General features: G+C 44.4%; 1 protein-coding gene across 3 annotated transcripts in view; it reads right to left on the reverse strand.

The window, feature by feature from the left end:
- The window catches only part of cacna2d2a (calcium channel, voltage-dependent, alpha 2/delta subunit 2a), a 237,646-nt gene that overhangs the window by 10,544 nt on the left and 206,989 nt on the right, over nucleotides 1–20,113 (reverse strand). For all 3 annotated transcript variants that reach the window (XM_041892774.2, XM_041892773.2, XM_041892775.2), the window contains 11 exons: nucleotides 18,689–18,799; nucleotides 17,935–18,013; nucleotides 15,194–15,243; nucleotides 11,357–11,446; nucleotides 11,049–11,114; nucleotides 6,983–7,057; nucleotides 6,818–6,892; nucleotides 6,584–6,655; nucleotides 6,297–6,368; nucleotides 4,167–4,228; nucleotides 3,203–3,279 (listed from right to left, as the gene is read on the reverse strand). In XM_041892774.2, the coding sequence (XP_041748708.1) occupies nucleotides 3,203–3,279; nucleotides 4,167–4,228; nucleotides 6,297–6,368; nucleotides 6,584–6,655; nucleotides 6,818–6,892; nucleotides 6,983–7,057; nucleotides 11,049–11,114; nucleotides 11,357–11,446; nucleotides 15,194–15,243; nucleotides 17,935–18,013; nucleotides 18,689–18,799 (829 nt within the window). The remainder of the gene's footprint in view (nucleotides 1–3,202; nucleotides 3,280–4,166; nucleotides 4,229–6,296; nucleotides 6,369–6,583; nucleotides 6,656–6,817; nucleotides 6,893–6,982; nucleotides 7,058–11,048; nucleotides 11,115–11,356; nucleotides 11,447–15,193; nucleotides 15,244–17,934; nucleotides 18,014–18,688; nucleotides 18,800–20,113) is intronic.

Raw genomic sequence — 20,113 nt, forward strand, 5'->3', positions numbered from 1 at the left:
GAGCCGAGCAGTGGGGGACCCTTGGTATACAGCGGCTGTTCTTCAGGGGTGCAGGGAAAGCGGAAGGGAGTTACCATAGCAACACCGAAGAGGAATCATGGGGGATACACCAGCATTAGCCAATATGGTGCCTCAAATGCAACCTGACTCTGCCTTTAACAGTTTCAACCAGCACTCACTTTCTTACCCATTTTCCACTTTAGTTCATCACCATTGAGAAATCATCACCAGATCAATCCAACCATTTTGATTTGATTTTGACGTTAATTGTTCTTTTGTTATGTCGGAGAACTGACTTCCATCACACATCATGACGGGAAATGAGTTCTCAGACAGATTAACCCATAATGAGTGCATTTCACAGGCAGGCATCAACATGGCCAACTATTGCAGGGAGAGGTGGTGGCGCAGGGGTCCTGATGGAAGTGGTCACCCCTCAGACTGGCAGGGGACACAGCTCAGAGAGACACACAATCAGGGGAAATGCATTGCATTGTGAAGGGCATATCAATGGGCAACTTGCTTTACCTCTAGGAAGCTAACCTAATTTGTTTTTATTCAGATATAAACGTTTTTGTTTTATCTATGAGTCTCTTCACCTCATTAAACATTGGTACTGCAATATATCTATTGTTATCTGACTTCCTTTACATTTCAGATCATCTCTATAAATCATGAGAAAGTAGATGAGACGTAGATATTTGAAAACAAATAAATTGAAGGCCTGACTGCAGTTCTATGAGTGCCCAGGTAGTGTTGCGCCCACAATGCCGTGCATATCCGGGTCATGGTTGTTTTGAGGAGGAAGTAGAGGGCCGTTCCCCCAGCAGTCTGAGGGCTGATAGGGGGAGGAGGGAGACAAGCTGATGGAGACAGGGGTTACAGAGGGACGACACACGAGGCAGGCGCCACGGGGCGCTCTGCCACGTACCCAACAACATGAGAGGACCAGGGTGGTCCACAGTGTGGCCCTAAAGAGATCAGTCAGCAGCACTGACACTAGCTAACATAAATGAACAATTCAGTTGAGCTAACTAACACAGTCTGTTGTTCTAATATGGAGTCAATTTCAGTAAAGCTAACATGCTAAATAACCTTAGTAAGGCAAACATGGGGACTAAATCACCTGGGCTTAAACAGCTTGGCTAAAATGCCGGTGGCCTTAGTCAAGCTAACATATTAATAGCCTAAATGCAGCAATCATGATAATGTTGTAAATAGTTGATAAACTGTGGTGACATTCTTAGATGTACTACCATGGGGACCAATGGACTCAAATGGGACTCAAATGGGACCAGACTTAGTTATCCTAATATAAAGCAATGGAGTTAACTTCAGTTTGTTGAACTACATTATAATGACAAAATATGCTTTAACATTACAGGGAGAGTTTCGCCTGCTCTAGTGTGAGGACAGTTAAGATGGAGAACGTTCTTAGCTCCACTGGGCTTTCGGGAAACGATGGCGGCTCTCTCAACTCCTGTACACTGGTGTGAGAGTTAAGACATCCTTTCAGCTACAATGACATTGTAAAACAGGGAGAGAGATAGAGAGATGGAGGGAGAGAAATAGTGAGAGAAAGGGACAGAGAGAGGAGAAAAAAAAGGAAAGCGAGAGAGAGAGAGATGGATAGTAAACTGAGACAACCCCAGAGAGCTATCCACAGAGGGAGGTATAGAGGGGACAAAAGACAAAGGTTTTAACAGAGAACATGGATATTATCTGTCTTCTTTGGGTGTTAGAGGCCTGAGTGTGACTGAAGCACCAGAGACGTGGAGGTGAGGTTGGAGACTGGAGGAGCCATCGTGAGAGAGATGGGGTCTGAGCTGCAGCAGGAGGGTGGGTGGGTGGGTGGAGAGTGAGGAGGAAGAGGAGGACGAGGAAGAGGAGGGTCTTGGAGGCAAGACGGGCAGGAACAGAGGCAAGCAGGCTGGGACAGGTGAGGGTGGGGGGCAGCGAGGGTGGGAGGAGGTTAAGGACGAGAGGTGTGGGAGGAGGCAGCAGTAGGGAGTAGGAGGTAAAGGTAGGGAACGTGGACCAATATGGAGTATACTTGCCCTTGGTGTATGGAACTGTGTGGATCCGTCAGAGAAGTAGTGAGCAAGAAAAGAAACAGGGGGTAGGGGTAGGGGGAGGGGGGGGGGGTCACAGACAATATTTTATTCAATTATTATTTGAATAAAAATATTGCTTTTTCAAAAGAAAGAAACCAATTAAGTCAAACAGACGATAAAGAAAATAAATGGAGAACAAACACCTTTTTTGCAAGAGCAAACAAGAAACTGAACAGAATGAGGAAAAGGAAAATCAGAAAGTCGAGAAACAGAATGAAAGAAGAAACAGTAAAGGACAAAACCGGCACTGCGAGAGTTAACCATGGAGGATCGCAAAATAAATGGAACAGAATAAACCAGGAAAAGAGCAGAGCAACAGGGTCTGGAGAAAGAAAGCATGAGAGAGACAACAGGTGTCCCCATTGAGACCCACTAAACCCAAACTCCCACAGAGGAAGGACAGACCCTCGTCACGGGCCGTGGGAGTTTATCGACTGAATGATTCCAAAGCTAAATACAAAACAACAACAAGGAACAGTCCAACAGAAAATAATCACACATCTAGGAACTCAACAGGAAGTAAACTCAATAGAAATCATAACAAAAGTCGTACAACAGAAAAGAGTGAAAAGCATGCCTGTTTTCACCGGTTTGGAAACATCAAAAAAGTTTCAAACACAGACGCTTCAGAATCATTGCTTGTTGGTGGAGAAGAGGCGAGAGCATTTGGCAAAGAAAAATAATAGCACAAGGACACCATTATTTTCACCTTAATAACACAGTAAAACCATAGCTTTCACCTTTCTGTCATTTCCGATTTTTTCTTCAACAGTTGTGAAGAAAAAAAATCACCATAGTATACAGCACAGTATGAAGACAGGAGGGTAGATAGTGGGGGGGTGGGGAGGAAAGAGTTTCACACCCAAAATGTCCCTGTCACTGTCACAGGGGAGGAGAGGGGGGTGAGGAGAGGAGAGGAGAGGAGAGGAGAAGGAGGTATAGAGGAGCGCTCCACTCTGATCGTCCCTACAATGGTGTTCACTGGAGATCCCGGATACAGGACTTAGTAAGGGGGGCGTAAGGTCATATTTGAGAGAGAAAGAAAGAGAGAGAGAGAGAGAGAGAGTTGGGTGTCTCCTGGTACTTACACTGCACCTGCAGGATCTGGTCACTCAGGTTAGCCTTGATGTGGTTCTCACTGTATGTAGGCAGTACCAGCCCGAGACTGGAGTGGTGAGGCAGACACAAAACAACATCAGGATCATAGTATTTATGTCCTAATACACACATGCACGGACGCACGCACACACACACACCCCACATACAGAGCCTTCACCTTGGACACAAATGACAGCATTCTGTAATCGTGAGGTGTGAACAACCTGCACCCACACAACACAAGAGGTTTAAATGACCAGAGAAATATAACAACTGTTCAAGCTTAATGATGTGCTAATAGAATTGAAGAGAGGGACTGTGTTCAAGTCGGCTCCACAGAAACCAACACCTGGCTCCCAGCCAACAGAGATAAAAAAAAAACACATATCTAGGACTATTGAATATCATAAAATGTAATTTGCAAAGTGTTGGCTGGAGGAAATGGTGTTATAATGCAACTTGGAGATGAATAAAATGAATAAAGCATGCAGTTATTTTGTGCTTAGGATCCTATTACAGTTATTTTACAAGAGAAAGGAGTGTGTGTCTTTATTTCTGGTGATTCCGGTGAATAATCCACTACGTAGACAGCAGGCAAATTCACTAATAGATTTGGTGGATAGTCATGGTTGATAGGTGGAGCCCATATCTCTGAATTTATACACACCAGTGGTTGATGAATGACACTCGTCGAAAGCAAGTTTCTGTGATTTATAGATGGGTTATAGATCTTAATCAAAGGGTCAGGTCTGAACTCATCTTCAGCTCTCAATCTTCCCGCCAAGGTCGTATTCATTAGTGCATACTGTTGGAAACCGTAGCAAACTATTTTGCAACGGAAAACAAGTTTCTTATTGGACAAGTTAATATAGTTCCTCACTGTTTCGGCCCATTTTCTTCTGTTTGGTTTCTAGAGAACACTATCCAGATGAAGGCTGGTAGTTTAGCACCCACCTGTAATCTGTGCCTTCCACCGGTGTCCAGGTGTATGTCCGCATAGCCTCATCAATGTACCTCTGAAATCAGACAACAACATCAGATCACCCTGATCAGCATCAGAATCCCTTCCTCAATGTTGCTGTATTGTTTTGAAAAAGACGAATAAAATCCAAGTATATATATATATATATATATATATATATATATATATATATATATATATATATAGTATATAAGTATTCAGACCCCTTGACTTTTTTCCACATTTTGTCACGTTACAGCCTTATTCTAAAATGGATTAAATAAATACAAATCCTCAGCTATCGACACACAATACCCCATAATGACAAAGCAAAAACAGGTTTTATAATTTTTTGCAAATGTATTTAAAACAAAAAACAGAAATACCTTATTTACATAAGTATTCAGACCCTTTGCTATGAGACACAAAATTGAGCTCAGGTGCATCCTGTTTCCATTGATCATCCTTGAGATGTTTCTACAACTTGATTGGAGTCCACCTGTGCTAAATTCAATTGATTGGACATGATTTGGAAAGGCACACACCTGTCTATATACGTTCCCACAGTTGACAGTGCATTTCAGAGCAAAAACCAAGCCATGAGGTCGAAGGAATTGTCCGTAGAGCTCCGAGACAGGATTGTGTCGAGGCACAGATCTGGGGAAGGGTACCAAAACATTTCTGCAGCATTGAAGGTTCCCAAGAACACAGTGGCCTCCATCATTCTTAAATGGAAGAAGTTGGGAACCACCAAGACTCTTCCTAGAGCTGGCCGCCTGGCCAAACTGAGCAATCGGGGGAGAAGGTCCTTGATCAGGGAGGTGACCAAGAACCCGATGGTCACTCAGACAAAGCACTGGAGTTCCTCTGTGGAGATGGGAGAACCTTCCGGAAGGACAACCATCTCTGCAGCACTCCACCAATCAGGCCTTTATTGTAGAGTGGCCAGACGGAAGCCACTCCAAGCGTCACGTCTGGAGGAAACCTGGCACCATCCCTACGGTGAAGAATGGTGGTGGCAGCATCATGCTGTGGGTATATTTTTCAGCGGCAGTGAATAGGAGACTAGTCAGGATCGAGGGAAAGATGAACAGAGCAAAGTATGGAGTGATCCTTGATGAAAACCTGCTCCAGAGCACTCAGGACCTCAGACTGGGGCGAAGGTTCACCTTCCAATAGGACAACGACCCTAAGCACACAGCCAAGACAACGCTGGAGTGGCTTCGGGACAAGTCTCTGAATGAGTTTGAGTGGCCCAGCCAGAGCCCGGACTTGAACCTGATCGAACATCTCTGGAGAGAAGAATGGGAGAAACTCACCAAATACAGGTGTGCCAAGCTTGTAGCGTCATACCCAAGAAGACTCGATGCTGTAATCGCTGCCAAAGGTGCTTCAACAAAGTACTGAGTAAAGGGTCTGAATACTTATGTAAATGTCATATTTCACTTATGTTATTTTTAATAAATTAGCTAAAATTTCAAAAAACTTGTTTTTGCTTTGTCATTATGGGGGTTTGCATGTAAATTGATGAGGAAAAATAACAATTTAATAAATGTTTAAAAAAAGCTGTTGTCACGGATCCCCCCGGTACTGCTGCACATTCCGTTCACCAGCTCTGGAGGTCTACGTCACTGGCCTCCACCAACCCCAGACTGTCTTGTCTCATTACGCACAACTGGTTCCCATTCCCCCTGATTAGTATGTGTATATATGTGCCCTCTGTTCCCCATTGTCCTTGTCGATTATTGTCCCATGTCCGTTGGTCTCGTGAGTACCGTGCATTGTGCTCTTGTTATTACGGGTCTCGTCCCGTGTATTGTATAGAGGTTACACCTCGTCGTTTTCCATGACGTACCTTGCGTTGGGTGGAGTAAATAAAACCCCTAATACGTATTCCTGCGCCTGCCTTCTAATCATCATACAACGTGACAGCTGTAATGGAACAAAACGTGAAAAAAATAAAGGGGTCTGAATACTTTCCGAAGGCACTGTATATATAAAGAATCCCTTCCTCAAAAACAACTTGAACTATAGTACAACAAGTTGAACGTTGGTCATAACTCAAGTTATTCTGGATGGTACCAGTACGGATCATGGCTGAGCCTCATATATAGATGACTTGCCTCATCAACTGACTTAATGAGTGTCTTGATTTTCTTCTGCCCTGATTTTCCATCAATCATTTCACGACGGATCTGAGAGAGAGCGGGGGATAGAAACAGACAGAACATGAGAATAAAACAATTATAAGGAAATGACAAAGGCAAAATAGAGAAGGAGAGTTACTTTTATACGTTAACAAAAACCAACTGTAAGATTTGATTCAACAGTTTGGTCATGGGACCACTGTAATACAGTTGTAGTTCCGATGTTAGAGATCTGTGGGTGTTCAGGTGATCACTGTCTTTACCTCCTCCTTTTTACTGTCCTCCAGCTCAGCATCCAGGAAGTCCAGAGTGACAGGCTCTCTGAAGTTACTGATCTGAGAGAGAGAGACATGCAGCCAATCAGACACCAGGAATAATACCCGTATCTGGGTAGAAAATCCAAGACCTCCAGAACAGAGAAATACTAATGATGTATAGAACTAGAGTCAGTAGTAGTTAGTAGGAGGGGCTTGAGGACAGTTTGGGTCCTACTGTACCTTAGGTTGCAAGTTGGGGTGCAGGAGCAAATAGCCATTTTGGTCGATTGCATAAGTGTATCCATTGGCTCCAAGCTGTAGGGACAGAGTTGAAACTTAAAATCAGTGAAAAAAGTAAAGATATTTCTACTGCATGTGTGCTGTGTGCATGTGTGACGTACTTACCCTGTATGTTGGTGTCTTCTTCTTAATTTCGTTGATCGCAACATCCACTCCCATGACACCAAGGACGAGCTGAGTCTGTGTAAAAACAATACAGATGGCAGTAGAACTATTTGAACTCTGGCGGCAAGTCCTGTCTACCGTGGCAGCTGATGGCATTCACCGCCAGCCTCAACGGCATTTACCATCGTGCTCTCATTGAAAACAATTACATCCGGTTTGCCGTCTACCTCGTACCATCTAAATGCAGCATTAGTGCATTCATCTTAGGATAGCTAGGTGAGACAACCACATATCACTGTCGTAGTAAGTACATTTTTCCACAATAAAGAAGTTATCAGCAAAGTTAGTGCTAGTAGTAAAAGAGAAGTGTAATTTTTTCTTTATTAGTGGGCGATAAGACTGACTGAGATGTCTTATTTAAGATATTCTTTGAAAAGGTAGGTTTTCAGACGTTTTCAAAAGATGGGCAGGGACTCTGGCCAGCTATATGAGCATCCGTACCTCTCTCACTGATCCTGTCATCACACTATCATTCAGCCTCTCACATTAAGAAGCAGAGCCAGAGGCTGCACACACACACACACGTATACACTCTCATACACTCACACAGAGACGGTGGAAGCACACACACAGCAAACGGGGCATTAGACTGACTGCTGAAAAGCTGTCCTCACCATCTGTGACTTATAACCATGCGTACCATCTGACTAATCTATATCTACACCCTGGAACTGAGTCAATTTGTCATAGCATCACTCTGTTTTTTAAGCCTGTGTGATTCAAGAGTCAATATTTTCTATTCGGTTTTAACAGTTGATTCAGCGGGAGCTAAGCAACAGATGACTCCCGAGTGGCGCAGTGGTCTAAGGCACTGAATCGCAGTGCTAGCTGTGCCACTAGAGATCCTGGTTCGAGTCCAGGCTGTCGCAGCCGGCCGCGACCAGGAGACCCATGGGCGGCACACGATTGGTCCAGTGTCGTCCAAGGTAGGGGAGGGTTTGGCCGGCAGGGATGTGGGTTGGTTTCCCACGGGGGGCCAGTATAAAAAATAAAATAAAAACATGTATGCATTCACTAACTGTAAGTTGCTCTGGATAAGAGCGTCTGCTAAAATGTAATGTACATCAAAATCCAATCAAATCAACTTTTATTTGTCACATGCGCAAAAAAATAGCGGGTGTAGACTTTATCGTGAAATGCTTGCGAGCCCTTCCCAACAATGCAGTTTTAAAAATAAAATAGTATCACAAGAGGAATAAAATAAAATACACAAGAATGGAGCAATATACAGCAAGTACCAGTACCAGATCAATGTGCAGAGGTATGAGGTATTTGAGGTAGAAATGTACATGAAGGCAGGATAAAGTGACTAGGGATCAGGATAGATAACAATAAGAGTAAATTAAGGCACAGAGCAGCAGCAGCAAATGATGAGTGTAAAAGTGTGAGTGTGTAATGTGGTGTGTGCGTGAGTGTGTATATGGTTTGTATATATAGTCTAGTGAGTGTGTATATGGTGTGTATATATAGTCTAGTGAGTGTGTGTAGGGTCAGTGCAAGATAGAGTCAGTGCAGATAGTTTGGGTACCATTAATTGGCTATTTAGCAGTCTGACACCGCCTGATATAGAGGTCCTGGATGGCAGGGAGCCGAGGGCCCACCTGGGGCCGTCCAGTCAGGATATCCAGGATCCAGTTGCAGAGGGAGGGGTTCAGTCCCAGGGTCCCTAGCTTGGTGCTGAGCATGGAGGGAACTATGGTGTTGAATGCTGAGCTGTAGTCTATGAACAGCATTCTCACATAGTTATTTCCCCTCTTGTCCAGGTTGGAGAGGGCAGTGTGAAGTGCAATCGAGATTGCGTCATCTGTGGATTTGTTCAGGCGGTATGCAAATTGGTGTGGGTCTAGTGTGTCTGGGATGATGGTGTTGATGTGTGTCATTGACCAGCCTTTCAAAGCACTTCATAATTACAGTAATTTAGGCAGGTTACCTTGGAGCCCTTGGGAACAGGGACAATGGTGGTCAACTTGAAACATGTTGGGATTACAAACTGGGGGAAGGATACATTGAACATGTCTTTGAAGACACTTGCCAGCTGGTCTGTGCATGCTTTGAGAACAAGGCCTTGTGATGTTAACCTGTTAAAACGTTTGGCTCACATCGGCCACGGAGAGCGAAATCACACAGTCATCCTGAAAAACAGGATCTTTCACGCAAGGCACAGTGTTATATTCCTCGAAGCGTGCATAAAAGGCATTTAGCTCATTTGGGAGTTCAGCATCACTGGGCAACTCATCGCTGGGTTTCCCTTTGTAATCCATTATCGTCTGCAAGCCCTGCCACATATGACGGGCGTCGGAGCCGGTTTAATAGGATTCTACCTTCCTCCTATATTGTCCTTTTGCATGCTTGATTTTTCGTATAGGTCGTAGCGGGTTTTCTTGTATGCATCCATGTCCGTGTCCCGTTTCTTGTAAGCGGTAGCTCTAGCCTTTTAGTCCAGCGCGGATATTGCCTGTTATCCATGGTTTTTGGTTTGGATACGTTCTTATAGTCACTGTGGGGAAGACATTGTCTATGCACTTATTGATTAAGCCTGTGACTGTTGTGGTAAACAATGCTATCGGATAAATCCCGGAACATATCCCAGTCTGTACTAGCAAAAAAGTATTTTAGCGTCGCATCTGCTTCATCCGACCACTTCCGTATTGAGCGCATCAACGGTACTTCCTATTTGAGCTTTTGTTTGTAAACAGGAAGCAGGAGAATAGAGTCATGGTCAGATCTGCCGAAGGTAGAACGAGGGAGGGCCTTGTCTAAAGTTTTAGCACCCCTAGTGGCGCAGGATACGTGTTGGTAGAAGTGCGGTAGGACGGTTTTAAGTCTTCCGGTGTTAAAGTCTCCGCCCACCAGAAACACTGCCTCTGGTTGAGCGGTTTCTTGTTTGTTTATGGCCCCATACAGTTTGTTGAGTGCCAGAGTGGCGCTGGCTTGGGGTGGGATGAAGACAGTCGTAATAATTACGGATGAGCACTCTCTTACCATGAACAAAAGCTTGAGATTTCCTTCACACTTGAAGCAGCACAACAGTTGTTATTTATGAAAAAACACACTCTACCTCCTTTAGACTTCTCCGAAGCCTCTGTACAATCCTGCCGTTGAATGGAGAATCCACTGAGTACTACGTGCATAACTTCATCATCCAGCCACGGTTCAGTAAGACGTAATATTGCAGCTTTTAAAGGAGACTCTTGATCGAAGCTCATCCATCTTATTCTCGAGTGACTGGACAATTGCCAATAGAACAGAGGGGAGCACCATTCGGTTTTCTCTTCACCTCAATTTCACCAGGACTACACCACGTCTCCCGCGTCTACGCCTGCGCCGTTTTGGTAGCCCATGGAACAAAGGAATAGGGTCCGGTATGAACAGTGGAACAGCTGAGTCGGAGTTGAAGTCCAGAAGTGCTTGGCGGTCATATGTGATAATAGTATGAACTTTGGGTAAAAAAAAGTAAAGAAAAATAAAAGTCACTATATAGCAAAGATGGGTTGGAACCGAGGCAAGCCGAGCTGTACTGGACTGGTTATGCATCCACCATAGTTGCCAAGTCAAGCTGGTCTGTGTTGGCCCTACAGTGTGAATCGGACATGAGTGTAAGGATACATCAGAGCTGCTGGGCCTGTTGCAACCTCAGGGGGTCAGTGTTGCCCTGCGGTCGTTTGGTCGCTGCACCAGGATGGGAGGGTGCCATTAGACATGACTGATGGCCATCATTAGGGAGTTACAGAGAAAGAAAGGGACTATTGTGTAGTCAGGATTCGTTGTTTTACAATGGTGCAAATTCGGTTGCTCTAATGGGAAATCTATTTCTAAGTTAGTACTGATGCAATATCTGTTTATGTATTGGGATCTGTTAATGGTGGTCTTCAAAAAGCCACAGATGATAGAGAGACTTTTATAATCGCCCTGAGACCTTTTGAAGATGAACTGTGCAATAACAAGTCTATTAATTTGTTAATCAGTGTAAACCCTAATTCTGGTTCCTGCTGCTGCTAATGTTTACCTGAGAGTTTGCATCAGCGGTGAGGTTGAAGACTGGCATGGTCCCAGTGATGACAAGACCCAGACCCTGAACACACAAACAACATAGGAAAATCAACATCTTAATATATGGGACTTCACAAGGTCATGTTAGCGTCTATATAATGTTTTGTCATCTAAGACATAGCTATGTTATGACTCAAGCTACTAATTCTAAAGGGCTTTGAAGTGTGGCTAGTACAGGGTAAACTGCATTAAAATGGTCTTAGTATTAAAACAGAAATGTAATGTAACACAACAATTGTGTTGCTAGTCATCAGTCTGTCTTACCAGAGCATCCTGATAGACGTTAGTCCATTGGACCAGCTTGGCCTTGGGCCCTGCCAGCACCATGGGCCGACCCAGCACATCCAGGTACTCCTGAGACATAGAGGAGAACACACACACACACACACACACACACACACACACACACACACACACACACACACACACACACACACACACACACACATACAGCATCTATTGCTTTATAGTGCTTGTCTTACAGCGGGGGTTGTTAAAACAGTGAGCTGTAAGAGCATGTCACCCTTATTCAACGTAAAACTATAAGACCCTGACAAGTCTTCTCCTCGTCATATTAACCAGTGGGCCAACAGTAGAAGCAGCCGAGCGCTAAGGAGTAGTAAAGACTGTCTTCAGCCATTTAGTGCCGTTATTCATCATTATGAATCAGCTATTAAAAACACAATAGGAGTGCCGGGGGCACGTGGCACAAACAGGCCAATCTCCCACTGGCTCTCTATGTCCAACACGGCAGTGTGAAAACGCCTCTGTGTTTGAAAACAACGGTTAAGGGTTAAACTCACAAGTGATTCATCACGTTCATCAAATTCTTCTCTCCGTAGGGTCGTTGTATAGATTCAAAATGACAAAGATGTTTAATTGATCCATGGAAGGGGATGCTGTTATTGGGACGCGATTGAGGGACCCCGTGACAGGGATCACATCACCTAACTCTGAGAGGAAAACCTTCTGACCTTGGGAGTTTGATTCTGTCAGTGCAAAGTCTTAGTGAGTCCCTGCTGTTTCTGTTCAAATTGATCATGGGAAAACAACAGGCTATGGTGACTCCTTCACCGACTCCAATTCATCTCAATTGTGGGTTAGGAATTTAGGGAGATTCCATTCAAATTCAATACAGATTTGGTAGTTAAATCTGATCACACTAACAAAATAGGGAGTTACAGAATGTGACAAGTGGCTATGTAAAAGTGGTCTTATTCACACAGTCAGTAAATAATGCCCCCTTTACATGATGGAATATTCCATTATAGCACTCAGAACTTAACCATAACCGTCGATGTATACATGCTATACACACAAGCAGTGTCGCACTGTGTGAACACAGTGTTGTTCTAGTTTTGTGTCTTTGACCGTTTGTTATTCATGGGCTGAACACTGGGGTGCTGACAGGCGTCACCAATTCTATTATTAGCTCAGTAAAACTCCCGTTTAACGGGCCACAGGGAGATATTTCATCAAGATGATGACAGGCAGACCTTTTCACGGAATGTAGGAAACATTTTCCGCCTGACTAGAACAATCTAGCGAATATAAAAGTCAGCCAGCAAAAAGGCTGAGGAGGTCCAAGGGAACCAGAGCCACACGTAGGTAGAGGCCAGGATCCAAGGGTCCACGCTAATGGTTATGTGGGTTAATGTGTTGCTACGACCAGGGACTACTTTACATGCCTCCAACAGGCCAACCAAGTAGCATCCTGTCTGTTTGTGCAACTACAGTGTCTTGCAAAAGCATTCATCCCCCTTGGCGTCTTTCCTATTTTGTTGCATTACAAACTGTTATTTAAATTGATTTTTATTTGGATTTCATGTAATGGACATACCCAAAATAGTCCAAATTGGTGAAGTGAAAAGAAAAAAATAACTTGTTTAAAAAAAATTGAAAAGATAAATAACGGAAAAGTGGTGCGTGCATATGTATTCACCCCCTTTGCTATGAAGCCCCTAAATAAGATCTGGTGCAACCAATTACCTTCAGAAGTATCATAATTAGTTAAATAAAGTCCACCTGTGTGTAATGAGAAGTACAGATCAGGGCTGGGTTATAAAAAAAAGAATATGGCACCACAACAAACCTGCCAAGAGAGGGCCGCCCACCAAAACTCACGGACCAGGCATTAATCAGAGGCAACAAAGAGACCAAAGATAACCCTGAAGGAGCTGCAAAGCTCCACAGCGGAGATTGGAGTATCTGTCCATAGGACCACTTTAAGCCACACACTCCACAGAGCTGGGCTTTACGGAAGAGTGGCCAGAAATAAGCCATTGCTTAAAGAAAAAAATAAGCAAACACATTTGGTGTTCGCCAAAAGGCATGTGGGAGACTCTCCAAAGGTACTCTGGTCAGATGAGACTAAAATTGAGCTTTTTGGCCATCAAGGAAAATGTCTGGCACAAACCCAACACCTCTCATCACCCCGAGAACACCATCCCCACAGTGAAGCATGGTGGTGGCAGCATCATGCTGTGGGGATGTTTTTCACCGGCAGGGACTGGGAAACTGGTCAGAATTGAAGGAATGATGGATGGCGCTAAATACAGGGAAATTCTTGAGGGAAACCTGTTTCAGTCTTCCAGAGATTTGAGACTGGGACGGAGGTTCACCTTCCAGCAGGACAATGACCCTAAGCATACTGCTAAAGCAACACTCGAGAGGTTTAAGGGGAAACATTTAAATGTCTTGGAATGGCCTAGTCAAAGCCCAGACCTCAATCCAATTGAGAATCTGTGGTATGACTTAAAGATTGCTGTACACCAGCGGAACCCATCCAACTTGAAGGAGCTGGAGCAGTTTTGCCTTGAAGAATGGGCAAAAATCCCAGTGGCTAGATGTGCCAAGCAAATAGAGACATACCCCAAGAGACTTGCACCTGTAATTGCTGCAAAAATTGCTGCACGTTCAAGTTTTCAGTTTTTTTGTCTTATTTCTTGTTTGTTGGTTTGGTAGGCATGTTGTGTAAATCAAATGATACAAACCCCCCAATAATCCATTTTAATTCCAGGTTGTAAGGCAACAAAATAGGAGGGGGGTGAATACTTTCGCAAGCCACTGTACACAGTCAAATATAGGCTGCGTCAACTTTCACATCTCACCTAGGGCAGGGATAAGGAAGGGGAAAATATTGATAACACCAAATCCGATGTGAGGTCACCAAGAACCTGACACAGTCTAACTTGTAGATATACATACTGTTGGTTCAATAGTACTGGAGCTGAAAAAATTAAGTAAAAGGAAATTCTATTTTCCTGCATCAATCCCTATGGTACTGTAATGTATACCAAGCCTGCTCTATAACCTGTTATAATGTGACATTATATGATGGGGAATTATAAAATGTATAGTGCAGCCCAGGTGTGTCTAATGCTCCTACATAAACCAGTCCTGTTGCACACCTGCTGTAGGAAACCTATTAGAATAAGTGGCAGTTCTCAGAATATAATTATGCCAGAGTTAATGGAACAGCTGACAGTCTATTCAGGGCCCCTGATCACTCTGTGGGGCTGGGGGAAGAGGAGGGGTAGGCAGGGAGGACGGGGTGCATAGAACCCCCCAGCAACTCACTCAATTTCTACAGCTGGAATGAGGTTATCCCAGGGGGCTATGGGACCAGGTAATGCCTGGAGCAGAGTGGAGGTGGGCAGAGGAGGGTGGAGGGGCCACGGGTGTGTGGGGCAGAGGAGCCAGAGGTGTGTGTGCACGTGTGCGCGTGTGTGTGTGCGTGCGTGTGTGGTAGTGCAGTGGGGGGACTAGAGAAGGGGTGGATTAGGCAGCACAGCAGGTCTGCGCTAACTAAGACCTGCTAGAAGACAGAGGAGAGCAGTGCTTTTATCACTCTATCTTTCCCTGTTACTTTTTCTCTTTCCGAGCCTCCTCGTGTCCTTTTGTAATGGTATATTTCAAGGCATTATCTACAATCTGCACAATTTTCTTCAAAGAGAGTAATGAACTCAAAGTTAACTAGAGAACACAACCTAAACGAAGATACAGCATCCTTATGTGTTTAGGATTCACACAAGTGTAAATATTCACATATGGATATGAGCACGTATGCACACATATTACACACACTGAAGGATATCTGACCTGTGTGTTAATTCTGATGGCGCCAATGGATGGAATCTCGTAGTAGAATCCTGAAGATCAAAGTGAGAGAATTGGTTCAGTCGATCCACAGTGATAACCAACAACATGTAACTGCTCTATTGTAATGTGTATTGTAAAGGTAACATTTGTCGCATCTTAAAGAACATAGGTGAAGTAACACAACAACCCAGCGAAGTGCAATCATCTCAAGCTAGTAGATCACATGTAGTGCTATTATTTCAAAATGACTCCTCAGCAGAATACTGATTGTTCTCTATGGGGAAATTCCATTTAGTACCCCATTACATGTGTTGGCCATTATGTAATTTGCTGTACATAGCTGTGTGTGTGTGTGTGTGTGCGTGCGTGTGTGTACTGTGTGATTGATTGGCATTAGGGTGCTATGGGGAAACAGGATGGGGGCCATTGGCCATCGACCTCCAGTCTTATCATCATTGTACTGCAGGATGTAAATGTGTTTGAGGGTCTCATTGAGGATGCTGCTGCTGAGCCTCAGGCAGAGCACAGCAGAGCAGAGCAGGGCTGCTGATTAGTGATGGAGGAGAGGAGAGCCACTCTCTCTCTGGGTCAATAACTGCTGCCGCTCCCCAAGTTATTAAAGCAGAGTGTTTATACAAAGAGCTGCGAAATGGAGACAACATACTTGGAATGTTAAGAGGCAAGAACGGCTGTCGTTTTTAATAAATTGCGTTCTCGCAATCTCATATGTACACACTGTAAACATTTCCCCTGTAACTTTACAGCATTATACTGGCACCAGAGTTGCCAGCTTAATACTGTCATTTTGCTTTACAGCATAGATGCTGTAATATATTTTACAGTACTATTTTCCTTACTGTAAAGATATATTATAGCATTCTTGCTGTAAATGTACAGGGATGCTGTAATGTTTTACACTAAGGAAAATAGTACTGTGAAATATCTTACATCATCTCTGCTGTGAAGCAAAATTACAGTATTATTAAGATGGCGGCAGGATTTTTTAAATTGTATATTTTACCTTTATTTAACTAGGCAAGTCAGTTAAGAACAAATTCTTATTTACAATGACGGCCTACATCAGCCAAACCCGGACGACGCTGGGCCAATTGTGCGCCGCCCTATGGGACTCCCAATCACAGCCGGTTGTGATACAGCCTGGAATCGAACCAGGGGGTCTGTAGTGACACCTCAAGCACTGAGATGCAGTGCCTTAGACCGCTGCGCCACTCGGGAGGATAATGCTGTAGTCATGGTAGGATCCACATAAGTACATGCACGCACACAAACTATGATCAGTACTATTTTCCTTACTGTAAAACATTACAGCATCCTTGTAAATGTACAGCAAGGATGGTATAATATATCTTTAGAACAGTAGTTTCTTCGTTTGCTTTGTTTTTGGCTGCCTGCCAGGGAGTGTGACACGTTCAGTTGTAGAGAACGACAAAAGGAGACGAAAGAAACAGACGTAGAAAGGAAAGAGCATTGACTAGAGGTCTACCGGTCTTCAGCCACAGGAGAGAGGAGAGCGGTTGGGCCCATAGAGAGAGAGTCAGAGCAGGAGTTAGGTTCCACTTAAGAGGGGGATTGCAGCACAAGCCAAGTGAGACAACAGGGAGGCTAGTCGACTGGGAGTTGGGTGTGTAAGGTGTTTGTGAGGGGGATCCATGTGTGTGTAAGTGTGTGTTCCGGGTGAGAAGGTTCTGCTCTACATGTCATTATAGGGTGTCTCTGTATACCAAAGAAGAGCAATAAGCACAGTGCTGTACGACTTTATGTAAAAGGACAGCTCCAGAGAGGAGAGGACGTCAATAACCATTGTCTTAGGTTGGCATTGGCTTTGGTGCCATGCTAATGATTAGAGTGAGTGGCACGCTGGCAAAGAGGCGTAATCCTGGATTTCCCCCATGCCGCCTGCCTGACTGAGAGATGGTAGCCATCGTTATCACCACACAGCCAGGCTCTACACGATAATTAATTACAACTTGTGGGGAGGGAGGCACTTCTGAAGCACTCTGAAGGCTCCACAGGAAATTAATTAATCAGCCTTCTATAGGAGGCATGCTGCTTGTAACAGGAAGAAGGGAAAGTGTTTAAGAGAAATGTTGAGACAGTGAGAAATCCAACAAGAGAGGGGATAAAGAGGGAGAGAGCGAGGAGAGAGAAATACATTTTTCTTCCAGAAAGAGTAAAAAAAGAGTTCAACCGAGAGAACAGAAAAGTGGAATTCGGCATTTGTTATAGTGCAGAGTGGGCTGAGTAAAACGGCACAGCGGTCTAAGACACTGCATCCCAGTGCTTGAGGCGTTACTACAGACCCCCTGGTTTGATTCCAGGCTGTATCACAACCGGCCGTGATTGGGAGTCCCATAGGGCAGCCCACAATTGGCCCAGCGTCATCCGGGTTTGGCTGGTGTAGGCCGTCATTGTAAATAAGAATTTGTTCATAACTGACTTGCCTAGTTAAATAAAGGTTAAATAAAAATAAATAAAAAAAGGTCATGAGGGCCGATGGGCAAGGAGGAAAGGAGGATTGCTTGGTCATCTGGTTTGGGGACAGTTGGGCAGTTTGATTGGAGTTTGTTATATCATTATAATCACATCTTTTCTGTTTTTTCTTTGCTGGACTTGGGGAATGTTGAGAGCACACAGAAGGAGCTTCTGTTCACCTCTATCTATGAGTGTACATGTAAAGTCTCTCCATGTAATTACAGTTTATAGGCACACCCTCTACTCACCTTTATTGGCACAAGCTATCCACTGCAAAGGTGTGACATCATAGTTGTGCTGCCCGACGGAAAAGGTAAATACTCGAATCTGAGAGAAGAGGGGATAGTCAGCGGAGAGAGAAAAACGGAACATTCTTCTCGCACAGCGAGAAAGTATAACGGCAGAAGCATTTCAAGTGAGGAAGAAGAAGAAAAACGGTAGGAGAGTGAGAAAAAAAGACAGAAAGAGAAAGAGAGGGAGTGTGTGCATGTGTTGGCTGTAATTTCATGGGCTCTGATGATAAAGTGGCTAATTAGTCAGCAGGTCAGAGCTGTTAACACCTGCAGCAAGACAAGAAAAGAGACAGAGAAACAGAGAGAGAAAGAGAGAGAGAGAGAGAGAGAGAGAGAGAGAGAGAGAGAGAGAGAGAGAGAGAGAGAGAGAGAGAGAGAGAGAGAGAGAGAGAGAGAGAGAGAGAGAGAGAGAGAGAGAGACAGAGAGACAGAGAGAGAGAGAGAGATGACAGGGATGGAAATCAATGCCAATGTGGAAGAAAAGAGGAAACAGACACCCACAGTCTGGATCTATGTCCAAGGATGGATTTGTTGGAATCATTAAGATTCTCACCAAAAGAATGACACCTGCTGTTGAGAAACATGGTATTCCTTTCATAAGGATAGGGGATGAGAGAGAAGGCTGGTTTATCATCTCATGGACATGCATGGACTGATTCATTGGCAGACTAGGATTGATGAATAGATTGTTTTTTGGGGACGGACTCACGGTTTTGTTAGGCCAGTTGTACTTCTCAAAGATGTCCTGTGCACGGTCCTCCCCTCCATCTGTAAACATCATTATCATCTTATTGCAGCCCGCCCTCGGGGCGCCGGTATCCTGTGGAACAGAGAGAGAAGAGGGAGATGGAGAGGGAGAGAGAGAAAGAGGGATAGAGAGAGATACAGAGAGAGATACCGAGAGAGAGAGTGATTAGTGAGAGAGGGGGAAGAGACCGTCAAGGAAAGGAAGAGGACATCAGATGACATGATAAAGACATGATGAAGACATGATGAAGACATGATGAAAACATGATGAAGACATGATGAAGACATGATGAAGACATGGTGAAGACATGATGAAGACATGATAAAAACATGATCAAAACATGATGAAGACATGATGAAGACATGATGAAGACATGATGAAGACATGATGAAGTATAGCCTCTCCTTCCAGGAAATCACTGAAAATGGCGGCTTGGTTCTTCACAGGAGAGAAGAGTGCTTGAGGAAAGGACAAGCCTGGCTTCCAGTTCGCCTTCGAACAGCTGTAGATTCTATTTTCTAATATGCTAGCTAACCTGCATGTCCAGTACACAATACATCCACATATCTTTGATTGAAAAGTACATATCTGTGTGTGTAGGGTAACATATCCCGTGCATGCAGATTGGTAAATGTGTTCAGTGGCCAGTGGCATTCTACTGTGATATGGATTGGGTTCTAAGCATAGCCCCCCTTTTCTCTTTCATCCCTCTCCTCCACCAGTCTGCCTATCTTTTTTTGATTTGATTTGATTTGATCTGACCGTTAAAATTGATATGCAGGCCAGCGGCACGTCACTCTGACAAGATTCTAATAAAGATAAATAATATTACCACAATTACAAATGTTTATTGTGCTTATGCCACCAATCATAGGGAGTGCGGCTGCGGCAGACAGCGATTAAAAAGCTTTTATTTCTCATTCTGCTGGAGGGAACAGGCTGGGCTGGGCTGGGCCCTTGGCTCCGTGCCTCCCGGCCCACCAGGGGAATATAAAGTGTCGGTGGCTGATCTCTTCTGGGCTCCTCTCATCAATCATCCCATCAGAGCCCATTAGGTCGGCAGCCTCCTAAAATATACAGGAGCATATGGAGCTAAGCTGAGGCAGCACCTGTGTAGACAGACAGACAGCGGCAGCAGCACATGGAGGGACAGACCAACCCTGCCTGCCTGGTTGCCTCCCTGCTGCATACACAGACAGGGACCACTGGCGCTGGCTAGCCCTAAGCGCCACCATCATCATCATGCCACTGCAGTGGCGGTTCTTAATCAGACCGGCTGACTGACTAGTGGCCCCTTTGGGCACCATTTAGAAGAGGCATAATCCTCTGATTGTCTAAAGTGTGGCTGGGTCAATTCCTATATCAATTCCGATGTCAATTGGGATG

Source organism: Coregonus clupeaformis, chromosome 12 (assembly GCF_020615455.1).
Source record: "Coregonus clupeaformis isolate EN_2021a chromosome 12, ASM2061545v1, whole genome shotgun sequence".
Lineage (NCBI taxonomy): Eukaryota > Metazoa > Chordata > Actinopteri > Salmoniformes > Salmonidae > Coregonus > Coregonus clupeaformis.